The sequence below is a fragment of the Tiliqua scincoides genome, chromosome 3 (assembly GCF_035046505.1).
Source record: "Tiliqua scincoides isolate rTilSci1 chromosome 3, rTilSci1.hap2, whole genome shotgun sequence".
NCBI classification, from domain to species: Eukaryota; Metazoa; Chordata; class Lepidosauria; order Squamata; family Scincidae; genus Tiliqua; species Tiliqua scincoides.
In genome coordinates this window covers 172,754,408-172,768,803 of record NC_089823.1, presented here as the reverse complement: position 1 = coordinate 172,768,803, position 14,396 = coordinate 172,754,408, and the positions used below count along the sequence as shown (strand labels likewise).

The 14,396-nt window shown below is 42.4% G+C and overlaps 1 protein-coding gene across 2 annotated transcripts in view; it reads left to right on the top strand.

Annotated features, from left to right (window-relative positions):
- The first annotated feature begins 405 nt into the window (after positions 1-405).
- The window catches only part of LHPP (phospholysine phosphohistidine inorganic pyrophosphate phosphatase), a 150,363-nt gene continuing 136,372 nt past the window's right edge, over positions 406-14,396 (top strand). For both annotated transcript variants that reach the window (XM_066620667.1, XM_066620668.1), the window contains exon 1: positions 406-595. In XM_066620667.1, the coding sequence (XP_066476764.1) occupies positions 414-595 (182 nt within the window). In that variant the 5' untranslated portion in view covers positions 406-413. The remainder of the gene's footprint in view (positions 596-14,396) is intronic.

Genomic DNA, 14,396 nt, shown 5'->3' with positions numbered 1-14,396 from the left:
CAAATGTTTTTTATTTTTTTATTTTTTATTTTTTTAGTGACAAATTAGTGTTCACATAGTTGCACTAAAGTGTCTATCTTTCTTGGAAAGCAAACTTGTCACATTTTTTGGGTTATACTTCCAATCACCCATATTTTTAATGAAAGTTCCCTGAGAATAAAATGAGAATAAAGAACCAAAGGCTGGTCCTCTCTGCAACAGCCCCTTTGTTGGGGAGAGAAGCCCCAGCAGCATCCCGGGGTACTCCTATGCATCTCAATCGGACTAAATGGGTGGCCACTAGACAGACTACTTGGTTTTGTTCAGCCAGCGCCTGAGGCGTCGCTCTTGCTCTCTGTGTCGAAAGAAAGGCAACTACAGTTCCCAGATGCCCTGGCAGGAAGGAAGGCTTTTCGGATCCGGGAGTGGAGTATATGATGTGCATGCAGAAATGTGCACTAGCAGAGTGTGTTTGCAGGGCAATGACCGTGATGGCTGATTGGGGCAAACACCTTGCAGGCATCAAAGGAGTGTTGTTAGATATTAGCGGGGTGCTTTATGATAGTGGAGAAGAAGGAGGAGTCCCCATTCCTGGATCCATAGAGGCTGTGAAAAAGTAAGTGGGAGCCCAAACCTATCCACACTTTCCTGGGAGTAAGTCCCATTGAACACAATAGAACTGACTTCTGAGTAGACATGCTTAGGATTTTGCCCTGGGACTGAGTGCCCTGCCACTCACTGAGTGAGTGGGCTAGAAGTTTACTGTCTCCCCCAGACAGAGGGTATGTCCTGATCTCACACAGTTTGGAGTGCCAGGCTTTCCTTGGGCATGAAATGCAACTCTGTTGCACAGTCGCTTCTCAGCAAGCATGGGTTCTGCCAGGGAGCTGGCTTGGTTGGATTTCCTGTTGCAATTCATGTCTAGACTCCTTCTCCTGCATTTCCCCACTTCGGAAAAAGGTCAGGTACAAATGACAATCTGGCACCTTCTAGTGCAGTGTTTCTCAACCAGTGGTACGGGTACCACCAGTGGTACTCTGGTGATACACGCAGGACCCCTGCCACCCAACAGCGAGAGCAGGGATGCGACACCACAAACAGCAGTATGAGCTCGGAAGCCAGAACTCCAAAGCATACTTCTCTGCACTTCAAAAAGCCCTTCCATCCAACCTGAGTCTCTTACTAGTGTTGAACATGTCTCATCTGTCCTCCCAGCCCAGAAGAAATTGGCGATGATGTCATCACCAGTTACTTCCAGTGGTACTTTGAATAGGTGGACCATGTGAAGTGGTACAGCAGAGGACAAACATTGAGAAACACTGTTCTAGTGTGAGTGTAGGGTCAGCTGCCACAGTTGCTAAAGTGAGAGAAAGTGCCGGAGTCCACAAACACTGCCTGGAAGCTGTGCTTCTTGGTGGGCCTGGCCACGTGTACCTTCAATCAGTGCTTGATCTGGCTACCTATGATTATTGTCATTAGTGATACTGTGGGCATATTCAAGAGGCATTTTTTTGTTATACAAGTTGGGCATCCCTTATCCAGAATTCTGAAATACAAAGTATTCTTTATGCCTAATAAAGGTTTGATTGATTGATTGAATACAAAGTATTCCAAAATACAGAACTTTTTTGAATACTAACATGACTATAAAAATATGTTTTTGCCTAAAGAAATAAAATCACAGACCATGTTTCATGCACAAAATTATTTTAAAAATATTGTATAAAATTACCTTCAAGCTATGTGCATAAGGGGGACATGAAACATAAATGAATTTGTGTTTAGACTTGACTTGGGCCCCATCTCCAAGATCTCTCATAATGTATATGCAAGTATTCCCAGAATATTCTACAGAAATTCTACATACAATATTCCCAGTATTCTACAGAAAAATCCAAAAAATTCTCATTCCAGGCACTTCGGATAAGTTATGTCCAACCTGTATCTTTCACAAGTTCCCCTGGGATTGCTAGTGATACAAAACATATATTGGCACAATTGCAAACAGCTTACAAAAGCATATGCCCCAACCTAGTTGCAATTTTTAAGATGCACCAACAGGTGCTTTGTTTTGAGCTGAGTAGCAGGGTGATTAGAACCCCTCAAAGTACATTTCCTATCCTTTAATATCTTTGTAGTAAATTTGTTTTTGAAAATGTGAAAGTGATCCTGCTTGTCCTTCAAAAGTGGGGTTGCATTTTTTTTAAAAAGATGATGTGAATTAAACTGTGTATTTTTCAAAACCGCCATTTAACAGAATGAGCATTAAGATTGGCAACTTTAAAGATTGACAAAGATCAGATGAACCAGCTGAAGTGCAATACTGTTCCTAATTTAAAAGTTATATTTTTTCAATTAGAAAAAAGTGATGTGCAATCTGCTTTCTGTAAAAGGTATATCAACCTTTAAGATACTCACCGAATGCTAAATACATGTATCAGGTAGCATATGCAGCTCACTCTACCAGAGTTTACATTGTTTCATTTGCCTACAATAAAGAACAGGAGGAAGGTCCCTGGCAAATCTAGTTGCACTGCTAGGTGTAACCTCACCAACGATTTACTCTTCCCCAAACACAGTGGAAAGTAATAACAAAAACAGAGTCACTGCTTGTCTGACCAGGGTTTCAGAAAATTTTTTGGTTCCATATAGGTAACTGCAAGCAAACCAAATCATTCCAAGATAAATAACTGGCACATATCCACACTTACAAGTATTTTGGGTGCAATCCATCACAACATTCTCTTGAACAGCAACCATTCATTTCCACAGGGCTTGTGCAGGATAATTTCTGGATATTATTTTTCCACATTTTTATGCCACCCTTCCTCTAAGGAGCTCTGGTCCTCACAACAACTCTTTGAGGTAGGTGAGACTGAGAGATAGTGACTGGCCCAAAGTCACCCAGGAAGCTTTGTGGCTGATTTGAACCTGGATCTTACAAGTCTAAATCCAACTCCCAAACCACTGTACCATCCTGGCTCTCCTGGAGGTAATTCTCTCTCTATTAAAAATGTTTATATACTGCTTTTCAATAAAAAAAGTTCATCAAGTGGTTTACAGAGAAAATCAAACAACTAAATAGTTCCCTGTCCTAAAAGGGACAGTATAAGAAGTTGCAGAAGAAACACCAGCAGCAGCCACTAGAAAAGACACTGCACTGGAGTGAAGAGGGACAGGGGTAGGTAGCTCAAACCTATCCGCCCTGGCTCTGCCAGGTGCAGCTGCACCAAAATGGCTACTGCTGCATCTGGGGGAGGCCCCTCCTGGCCCTCCTTTGCATCTGGAAGGGCCAGGGAGGCTGCCAGAAGTCTCCTTGGGGGAAAGGGACTTTCATTCTCTTCCAGTGAGAAAAGCCCCAGGCCTGCAATGGCACTACTTACATCTGCGCCAGTTATTTCTGCGGTGCAGACAAGAGAAGCCCCATGTTGGGCTTAGCAGCCCGACGCCAGGGATAGGATCTGGTGGAGGATGCCTCCACTATTCCTGCCCCTGGCCAGTCCCACCCCTCTCCCCCTGGTTCGGATTGCTTCCCCTTGCCCCGAAAAGTCGCACCGCTGCCCAGCAATGTTACCCCCGGTGGCTGTGTGTTGTCCACATAGTGCTGAGGCACACCCCTGACTAGTACTGGCCTAGCACTTGTGCTCCCTACTCTCCAGGTGCTGTAAAGGTGCTTTATGGCATGTTTGCAACACCCAGCACTGGCGGTTTGCTTAAACTGCTGGCACTAGAAAGCTCAGGATTGGGCTCTTACTCTTCCCCTGCTAAATATAAGAGCACTACTTGGAAAAGTGCCCCTTTGCCCAGTTAATACTGAAAGATTGTGTTCTCTATCTTTTTTTAGAATTTCCTATCATCCCTAGGGAAGAAGGAGTGGAACCAAGATGGCATCTAGTGTATAAAAAATCCTTGGTGACCAAATAGGTCACAACTGAGGAGAAAGAAATTGTATATTAACAGACTAATCCAGTGCAAATTCCAGCACCAGTACAGCGTGTGCTGAATCTCATGGGAGAATTATGCAGGTGGGACATTTACCTGAGGTAAGGGGACATTTATCGACTTCCCCCAGGGTAAGCACCAGGCTACTCAGTGGGGCAACTCGGACCTGCATGAGCTCAATTGCTGGTGCAAGTCCACATTGCCCCACATCAGTGGACTGGGCCCAGGAAGGGGGATAGGATGTGGTGTGCTTTGCCAGCCCTCCCCTCTCCTGGGCCCGATCAACCCACCCCCATCCCTGCACTGCCTGGTGGAAGCTTACCACATCCAGTGCATGCTGCTCCTTGTACTGGTGCATGCAGACCAGTGCAGGCCTTCCTGCCAGCATCCTGGACTGCTATGCTGCTGCAGAGCGCTTTACAGTATGATGGCTAGCACTGGTGCAGCCTGTAGTCTGCCAGCATGCACACTTCTTAGGACTATGCCAAAAGTTTGCAAATTTTATCTACTTAATTTATTTTATTTTATCTATTCAAATTCACACTGCCTTGAACCTGGTGGGACTTTTTTTGTGTCTCCACAGCTGTTCTAGAATTTCACTCATCTAATAGCTAAGGGCCCAATCCTATCCAACTTTCCAGTGCCGGTGCAGCTCCAATGCAGCCCCAAGGCAAGGGAACAAATGTTTCCTTACCTTGTGGAGGCCTCCATAACTACCCTGCCATCACAGAATGCAACGCACATTGCACCTCTTTGGCACAGCTCCACCAGGGCTGGAAGGTTGGATAGGATTTGGCCCTAAGAGTGCTTTTCTGATTTCCAACCTACATAAGAACATAAGAACAGCCCCACTGGATCAGAGGGGCTCATAACAAGGTACCTTATCCTGGTGCCTTCCCTTGCATCTGGCATTCTGACATAACCTATTTCTAAAATCAGGAGGTTGCGCATTCACATCATGGCTTGTACCCCATAATGGATTTTTCCTCCAGAAACTTGTCCAATCCCCTTTTAAAGGCATCTAGGCTAGACGCCAGCACCACATCCTGTGGCAAGGAGTTCCACAGACCGACCACACGCTGAGTAAAGAAATATTTTCTTTTGTCTGTCCTAACCCGCCCAACACTCAATTTTAGTGGATGTCCCCTGGTTCTGTTATTATGTGAGAGTGTAAAGAGCATCTCCCTATCCACTCTGTCCATCCCCTGCATAATTTTGTATGTCTCAATCATGTCCCCCCTCAGGCGTCTCTTTTCTAGGCTGAAGAGGCCCAAACGCCGTAGCCTTTCCTCATAAGGAAGGTGCCCCAGCCCCGTAATCATCTTAGTTGCTCTCTTTTGCACCTTTTCCATTTCCACTGTGTCTTTTTTGAGATGCGGCGACCAGAACTGGACACAATACTCCAGGTGTGGCCTTACCATAGATTTGTACAACGGCATTATAATATTTGCTGTTTTGTTCTCAATACCCTTCCTAATGATCCCAAGCATAGAATTGGCCTTCTTCACTGCCGCCGCACATTGGGTCGACACTTTCATCGACCTGTCCACCACCACCCCAAGATCTCTCTCCTGGTCTATCACAGACAGCTCAGAACCCATCAGCCTATATGTGAAGTTTTGATTTTTTGCCCCAGTGGGCAAAAAATGGCACATCTGCCATTTTGCTGCCCATTCTGCCAGTCTGGAGAGATCCTTCTGGAGCTCCTCACCATCACTTCTAGTCTTTACCACTCGGAAAAGTTTAGTGTCGTCCGCAAACTTTGCAACCTCACTGCTCAACCCTGTCTCCAGGTCATTTATGAAGAGGTTGAAAAGCACCAGTCCCAGGACAGATCCTTGGGGCTCTCACCTCTCTCCATTGTGAAAATTGCCCATTGACACCCACTCTCTGCTTCCTGGCCTCCAACCAGTTCTCAATCCATGAGAGGACCTGTCCTCTAATTCCCTGACTGTAGAGTTTTTTCAGTAGCCTTTGGTGAGGGACCGTGTCAAACGCCTTCTGAAAGTCCAGGTATATAATGTCCACGGGTTCTCCCACATCCACATGCCTGTTGACCTTTTCAAAGAATTCTATAAGGTTCGTGAGGCAAGACACCCTTACAGAAGCCGTGCTGATTCTCCCTCAGCAAGGCCTGTTCGTCTATGTGTTTTGAGATCCTATCTTTGATGAGGCATTCCACCATCTTACCCGGTATGGATGTTAGGCTGACTGGCCTATAGTTTCCCGGGTCCCCCCTCTTTCCATTTTGAAAGATAGGCGTGACATTTGCTATCTTCCAATCTTCTGGCACCGTGGCCGTTTTGAGGGACAAGTTGCATACCTTAGTCAAGAGATCTGCAACTTCATTGTTCAATTCCTTAATAACTCTTGGGTGGATGCCATCAGGGCCCGGTGACTTATTGATCTTTAATTTATCAATGAGGTCTGAAACATCTCTTTTAACCTCTATCTGACTTCTTGGTTAGGTAGGCTACAATGCCTACCTTGTAGCCATTGGTTCTAGTATGCAGAATTGTCTTTAATCTCAGTAACAGATCATCCTTGAGTGTGGGCTGCAGAAGGAACATGCGAACCAAGCATGCCACATGATGGATTAATAGCTTAGAATACCTATATATATAAATTTAAGCAACCACATGAAGATAGGAGCAGGACCTGGATTTGCTGGATTTATTCACTGGGCAGGTAAACAGCTTTAGTACCCTCTGCACTGCATGAGACATGTGACAGAATAAATGATGAGGAGGTAAATTAAGAAAAAAATTGTAAACACTCAGAAGACTGCAGTTTGCTATAGTAGATAAACCATACAGACTGCAGTCCTAAACACATTTTCCTGGGAGTAATCCCCATTGAGTAGCCCAGAACTTGCTTCTAAGTAGACATGCATAAGATCGTGCCGACAGTTTTATCTACTATAAAACTTACGCACTTACAGAGATATAAATTATACAGTGATATCAAACACACAGCGATATTTAGGGAGAATATTTGGGGTTATTTGCTCCTTACTGTGTACGACTGTGATACCTTTTAATTTTTTTTTTTTTTTGCTAATCAAAGACAATCAAACATTGTTTTTTGTTTTGTATAATTAAAATAGGAAACTATAGATTAATTCTTTGCACTCTTTGATAAAACTGGAAAAATATTACTGATTTTCTAAACCAGTGATTTTCAGTTTTTTTTGTCTCATGGCACACTGACGAGGTACTAAGATTGTCAAGGCACACCATTGGTTTTTTGACAATTGGCAAGGCACACCATGCTGTTAGTGGAGAGCTCACACCATTCCCAGTGGCTCTACCATTGGGATGATGCTGCCCCAAACTCCCATGGCATGCCTGCAGACCATTTCAGCACACTGGTTGAAAATGGCTGCTCTAAACCAAAATCAGATCTTTGGTTCATCTGGTTCAGTACTTTTTGTGTTCTCTGGAAGTGATACTGCAGAGTTTTGGGGAAGAGTCTTTGCCAGTCCTCCCTGCAGATCCATGTCAGGAGTTGAACTGGGAACCTTGTGCATCAAAGCAGTTGTGGAGCTACAAACATTCTTTGTACTGTCATTTAAAAGGCTCTTTGGAGTCTTATTTTTCCTGTGTTAGGCTTCTGGAGCTTCTTCTTCTTCTTCCAGGCTTGCTATAAAATATTCTACTATGCTATTTGTCACTGTGTTTATTACAGTTTCTGCATCATAATCTATGTTGACAACTTAAGTTGTAATTTAACTTAGAGTAATGTCAGAAATATGTTGGTTGAAATGGCAGCAAAGCTCGAGCCTCTGGGCAAAATGCAAGATGTTGAGTTTTGTTTGAAATGCTGGAAACCTCTGAGCCCTAGTTGTTCATTAGGGATTGGTATGTTTCAACAGTTAATTTGGCTTCGATGCTTATTTGACCCAAGGGAGAACATGTTGAATCTTCAAAGTGTGCCTTGACATGCTAACTAATGATGGTCCCCGGGATGTGTAGTCAGAACAGTCAAATACATTTGGGCTAGGTCTGCAGTGGTAGAGGAGGGGAGTGAAATTTGCTCAAAGACCCCTGAGCTTAAAATAACTGTTGCATCTCCTGCATCTGAAAGATAGCTGTGGGGCATAGATGATATATGTTCCCTTTGCTCCCTCATACTTAGTCCAGTCGTACTCTTGTCACCACACCTAAAGATCATTATGAGCTTGTTCTTACAAGTTAGCATAGTAGACATAAAATGGGTGAAGTTGCCTGTCTCTATAATGAGCAAGTGATCAGATATGCAGTTCAAGGCATATCTGCTATGCAGCTTTTGAAGAGGTTTGAATGTAAGTACAATGTGCTTCTGAACCTCCAGTACACAACTCTAGAGGCAGTCCCTTCTTAGCTTTTGTGTTTTGCATCATCAAATGATGAAGGATGCTCTAGGAAATCTTTTTCTGTAGCTGAAAGTTAAACTAGAAAGTACCTTAAAATCAAATTGGAACCTGAAAAGCAAAAGTCAAGAAGACATTTCTCTTTGCATTTGACTACAGGATAATTTGGTTCATTTATCTTGGCTGTAGAAAAACTTTTTACCCATAAACTTGCAATTGGTTCTTAAGGTGTAATTGGTGCCAGGGTATATATGCTTTTGTTGTCTGAATGAACTTTCCTGTAGGGCTGAATAACCAAATACAATTGGTGGGTCACATTTCATATTAAGGTTTGATTTATGTGTGGCATGCAAAGGTTAACACACTGTTGCTAATATGTTATAATTTTTATAGCTGGCTACCAGCTTATTTGGTTAATGGTATTATGGGTCATTATATGGGCCTATTGCATTCCAAAATAGCCGGTCTGTTCCATTACTTTATAAAAACACCTGTTGAGGATGCAAGTCTTTTATCTGCTTTTTCTATGTTAGTATGAAGTGTGACCATAGTATACCCTCTCTAGCAGTTGTGCGTATAGACCAGGTTATTGTCCCAAGTAAGAATCTTAAAAGCCTTCATCAAATCAACCATAGCATCCCCTCTGTTCTGTGCCATTATTGCCCTGATTGGTTTACATCGCATCAACATGAGGTAAGCTATTTGCTTTTCATGTTGCAACCAGTAAGGAGCTGGCCAGTGACAATACAGAAGGTGGTTAAAGAGCAATAAAACATGCCTTGCCTGAGACCGTTATTTGCATTTACAGCTGTATGCTGATAGCATACCTATTAGCATATACATATGAAAAGGCTGCAACAGTTGGACATTTACAACATCCTGTTGTTTGGCCACTATAGGGCATCTGTTAGCACAACTTTCAACAAGGCTCTTTAAAAGGGTAACGGAAATCTTGGGCATCATGAGGTGGTGGAGCAGCTGGACAGTAGTGTTAGACTAAGATACCTGCAGAGTCTTACAAGGCTAGGATTGTTACAGAAGTAAGCAGAATTGGAATTGTAAAACAATTCAAAATGTGCCCCCCCCCCCCCGGCAGGGCGTTAGTGCAGATGAATCTGCAAACGGATCTACAAAGACCCTTTTGGAGGTGCACGCAAAATGGGAAGTGGACATTCATGGTGGCATCTGCTAAATGCTAGGACTGGCATTATTGCTGATGCAGATGCATTCAACAATCAAGTTTCATTAAAGTAAAACAAAAGTAGTAACCAACCACTTTTCATTTTGCCAGTCAAGTGCAACGTACTCTTGTATTGCTTTGTATTAACAGAATGTAGCCTTTGGCCTTTTCTCCAGAATTAACATTTTCTCCCAGAGAAGGCTTACTGTTAATAATAACAGTTAATTAATACTGTTAATAATACTCCATACACTAAAGTCACTTTAACATATTGAGGTTGCAATGCAGATGGTACTACTGAAGATAATGAAGATGATACTACTAAAGATGGTATTACCACTAATGGTTCCTCAAAACAGGTTTAACTGGTGCATAACACAGAACTCTTCTGACAAATGGATTTCATGATATTTGCTTCTTGGTATACAACAAGGATACATAGTTTCCTACCATGTTGCCTCCTTATGTTTGTAGCTCAGGAAATATATGCAGATAATACCATATTACTTTCTAGTTCCATTGCAACAGCTTTTATAAAGGCTATCATATAAATTTGTATTTTACAGTTCAAACATACAAACTACGAATTTAAAAAAAAATCCAAGATTGAATTAACCTTCTTAGGGTGCAGTCCTAACCTCTTATGTCAGTGGTTTCCAGCACTGGCATAGCGGTGTCAATGGGACATGTGCTGCATCCTGCAGTTGGGTGTCACTCACGGAGGCCTCCTTAAAGTAAGGGAATGTTTGTTCCCTTACCCCAGAGCTGCATTGCCCTTATGTCAGTGCTGGAAAGCACTGACATAAGGGGTTAGGATTGCACCCTTACTTAAATATTGTTTTTTATAAAAGAAGGCTACCAAATAAACATGTCTATGACTTTGATGTGTTTTATAGTATGAAACTGTAAACCATCATAATTATGTTCTTTAAATGTTTGAGATTTTAAGTACAATGTTTTATCCAACAATTTCTATGGTTTAGTCCTGGTCCAGAATCTAATGAAAGGACACCATTTTCCCAATACAGTAGTTGCTGCCCAAGATCTGCCCTCCCACAGTGATTTAAAATGAGTTATTGTAATCATCAATAACACCTGCCAAGACCACTTTTTCCATTCTTCCAGATCATAAGAACAACCCCACTGGATCAGGCCATAGGCCCATCTAGTCCAGCTTCCTGTATCTCACAGTGGCCCACCAAATGCCCCAGGGAGCAGACCAGACAACAAGAGACCTGCATCCTGGTGCCCTCCATTGCATCTGACATAGCCCATTTCTAAAATCAGGAGGTTGCACATACACATCATGGCTTGTAACCCGTAATGGATTTTTCCTCCAGAAACTTGTCCAATCCCCTTTTAAAGGCATCCAGGCCAGATGCCGTCACCACATCCTGCGGCAAGGAGTTCCACAGACCAACCACACGCTGAGTAAAGAAATATTTTCTTTTGTCTGTCCTAACCCTCCCAACACTCATTTTTAGTGGATGTCCCCTGGTTCTGGTGTTATGTGAGAGTGTGAAGAGCATCTCTCTATCCACTTTATCCTTCCCATGCCCAATTTTGTATGTCTCAATCATGTTCCCCCTCAGGCGCCTCTTTTCTAGGCTGAAGAGGCCCAAACGCCGTAACCGTTCCTCATAAGGAAGGTCCCCCAGCCCAGCAATCATCTTAGTTGCCCTCTTTTGCACATTTTCCATTTCCACTATATCCTTTTTGAGATGTGGCGACCAGAACTGGACACAATACTCCAGGTGTGGCCTTACCATAGATTTGTACAACAGCATTATAATATTAGCTGTTTTGTTCTCAATACCTTTTCTAATGATCCCAAGCATAGAATTGGCCTTCTTTACTGCCGCCGCACATTGGGTTGACACTTTCATCGACTTTATCAATGTTAATCTATCAGTTTTTGTCTATTGTCATCCTTCCAGCAAGCAATAAATTACCTCAGGACCAGTATTGCATATGTAATTCTATTGGGAGAGTTGGATTTGTAAATTCTCTTCCCATCTCTTCCCATACACCTGAGATGTATACTTAATGTTTCCATAGACATTTCGTAGTAGTTTTGTCAAAAGTTCTTTTTGTGGAGCTGAATTCACTTACTAGCCTTCCAAACTTAGTTAGCCTTTTCTTCTCCTCACAGTAACTGAAGTGCTGTAATTACATTCCTGATTTACAAATACGAGATTTTTCGTAATACAAAAATCTAAGATTCCAAATTTGAAAATTTCCCATTTCATTAAAAATAATGAATCTGTTTTCTCTGAATGTCCAGGAATCTTGTTAAAGCTATGTATTTCTTGTATAGAAAAATCCATAATTCTTCTTGCCACAAGTCTTTACAAGATGAAAAAAAAAATGCCAGAAAAATTTGTGAAAGGATAGAAGCCAATTTTTCTCTCTGTCTATTCCAAACCTTTAGTGGTTGTCTCCCCCAGTTGGTCTTGGTTTGTCTTGTGTTTATGGTTTCTTCCATTTGTTAGTTTTTGCCCACAAGTTATGTGGATGAAAAACCACAATACTACTTCCAGAATAAAAAGACGGTGTCTTAACTAATAAAACAGCAAATAATAACCTAGGGATTCCATGGAATGATTTGCTGCAACTTGGTTTGGCTATGTCTGATAACTGGTAGAATTGATTATTGCTTACAGATGTCACATCAATCATCTCAGCACTGAGAATTATACTAATAGATAATGACTGGAGAGCTTACAATGTTGCATCATTAATGCTAAGCATGCCTTGACTTGGTCAGTGGTGGAAGACTGCCTTGAAGCCCCAATGTAAGCTGCTCTGAAGGCCAAAGTAGATGTGACTATGTCAGAGTCTTGTTAAATGTTAATCTATCCCAGGAATGACGGGGTGTTCAGCGATAAGAACAAAATGGCCTGAAGCCTGCCCCACTGCTTGAATTATAGTGGGGCTAGAAAGGATCTTGCTCAATCAGCTTGGGCAAAGACCCTCTTAGCTACAGTTCTAGAAAGCTAAAGGAGCATAATTTGGTTAAAATTAGAGAGGAAAGCCAGGAGGATTTGAGGATTTCATTAAGAACCTCCTAACTCCTGCTTCTTATAATTTGAGTACTGATTTGTCTCCTGTTTTCCAGCTGTATCTAGAAAAGGTAGTCCTAAGGCGCAGAAGACTGCTTTTCACATGGTATTACAAATGTAAATGCATGACCATACCACATTGCATATTCCAGGCCTAGGCCTTAGCTTTAGAAACCATTTCTGCAACTGAAATGCAACTGTTTTCCTGTTTCCGCATTTTTTTGTACCAACCATCAACAGTGGGATCATGACTGTTTCCTACATTCCACATCTCCTTCCCAAATGATAATGGTGCGCCTCAAACCTCTGAAGTAACCATTAGTATCTCTGAGATCATTCTGTGTTCAGTCTTCCTTTCTCTTTCCTTTCCTCTTTGGAAAGGAAGACCCTGTGAGGGAGGTGAGGCTGATAGCAACTGGCCTAAGGTCACCCAGGAAGCTTCATGGCTGATCAGGGATTTGAACCTAGAGTTCCAGGTCTACGTCTCACTCCTGAACCACTATAGCACCCTGGCTCTCATTTGAAAATGCAACAAGGAAGACTAAATACAGATAATGATCTCAGAGATACTAATGGTTACTTCAGAGGCTTGAGGAACACCATTATCATTTGGGAAGGAGATGTGAAATGTAGGAAACAGTCATGAACTGATGATGCCTTATTCAGCTAGCATCCCTTTTGTTTCTTTTTGCTTTGCTGCATTGCCTTTACCCAAAAGAGGCAAACTCCAAAAAGTGGTCAAAACAGTGTTTAGATGTTGAATGTAATCAAATGATGTACTAGAGCCCAACATGTTTCAAGCAGCAATGGCAGTGGAAGAATGGTTTGAAATGCATCAGTTAATACTACTTAACTTGGGGTGGGGTTGCCAGGTCAGATACTGGCCAAGAAATCATGCCTATCAAAGGGCCCACCAGTTCAGGGCTAAAGGTAATCCTAGAACTTAATATACCATCAATGGGTGGTGGGAACCCAGTACAGGTTAAGGGCTCTCCCCGGGGTCCCCAAACAACTTGGCTCTGTCATCAATGTAACTCAAGTTAGTAGCCCTTGGGCTTTGCTACTTGGTTGGTGTTGTCCCTCCCTTATTGCACTTGTACGTTCCCAGAATTATTCTTGGCTAGAGCTTTTATACATCTGGTATGAATCCTCCAATAAGGCCAAAACCATTTCTTGTCAATATGTTGCATTCACACAAAATAATTGGAGGTGTGTACTATGGCTAAAGCAGCCATAAGAACATACTGGATCAGGCAAAAGGCCCATGTACTCCTGCTTCCTGTGTCTCACAGTGTTCTACCAAATGCTTCAGGGAGCTCACAAGACAACAAGATACCTGCATCCTGTTGCCACTCCCTTGCATCTGGTAAGGGAGGTTGCACATACCCATCATGGCTTGTAACCTGTGATGGACTTTTCTTCCAGAAATCTGAACAATCCCCTTTTAAGCCATTTCTGTCCAACATTGCATATACACAACAGGGACCAAATGTGTATGCATATGGGCCGGACAAAAATGGGTTGAAGGCATCTAGCTTCAATGCCATCACCACATCCTGTGGCAAAGAGTCCCACAAATTAATTGTACGCTGGGTAAAGAAATGTTTTCTTTTGTGTGTTCTAACTCTCCCTACATTCAATTTTTGTGGATGTCCCTTCAGTATCCTCAATTAATAGTTCCTGCTAATATTTTTGTGGGGAAGCTAACAATAGTTCATAGTTCTGTTCCCAGTTGAAACGCTTGGCAAACCCTTTAATGCTAGAGGATAAACCATCCTTTCAATACTATTAACTTCAAATAAATGCACACAAAATATACTCTGTCAGAAGTTCACAGAATCTCCGTAATAGGTGGTTACTTCACAGGAACATACCGTAATTC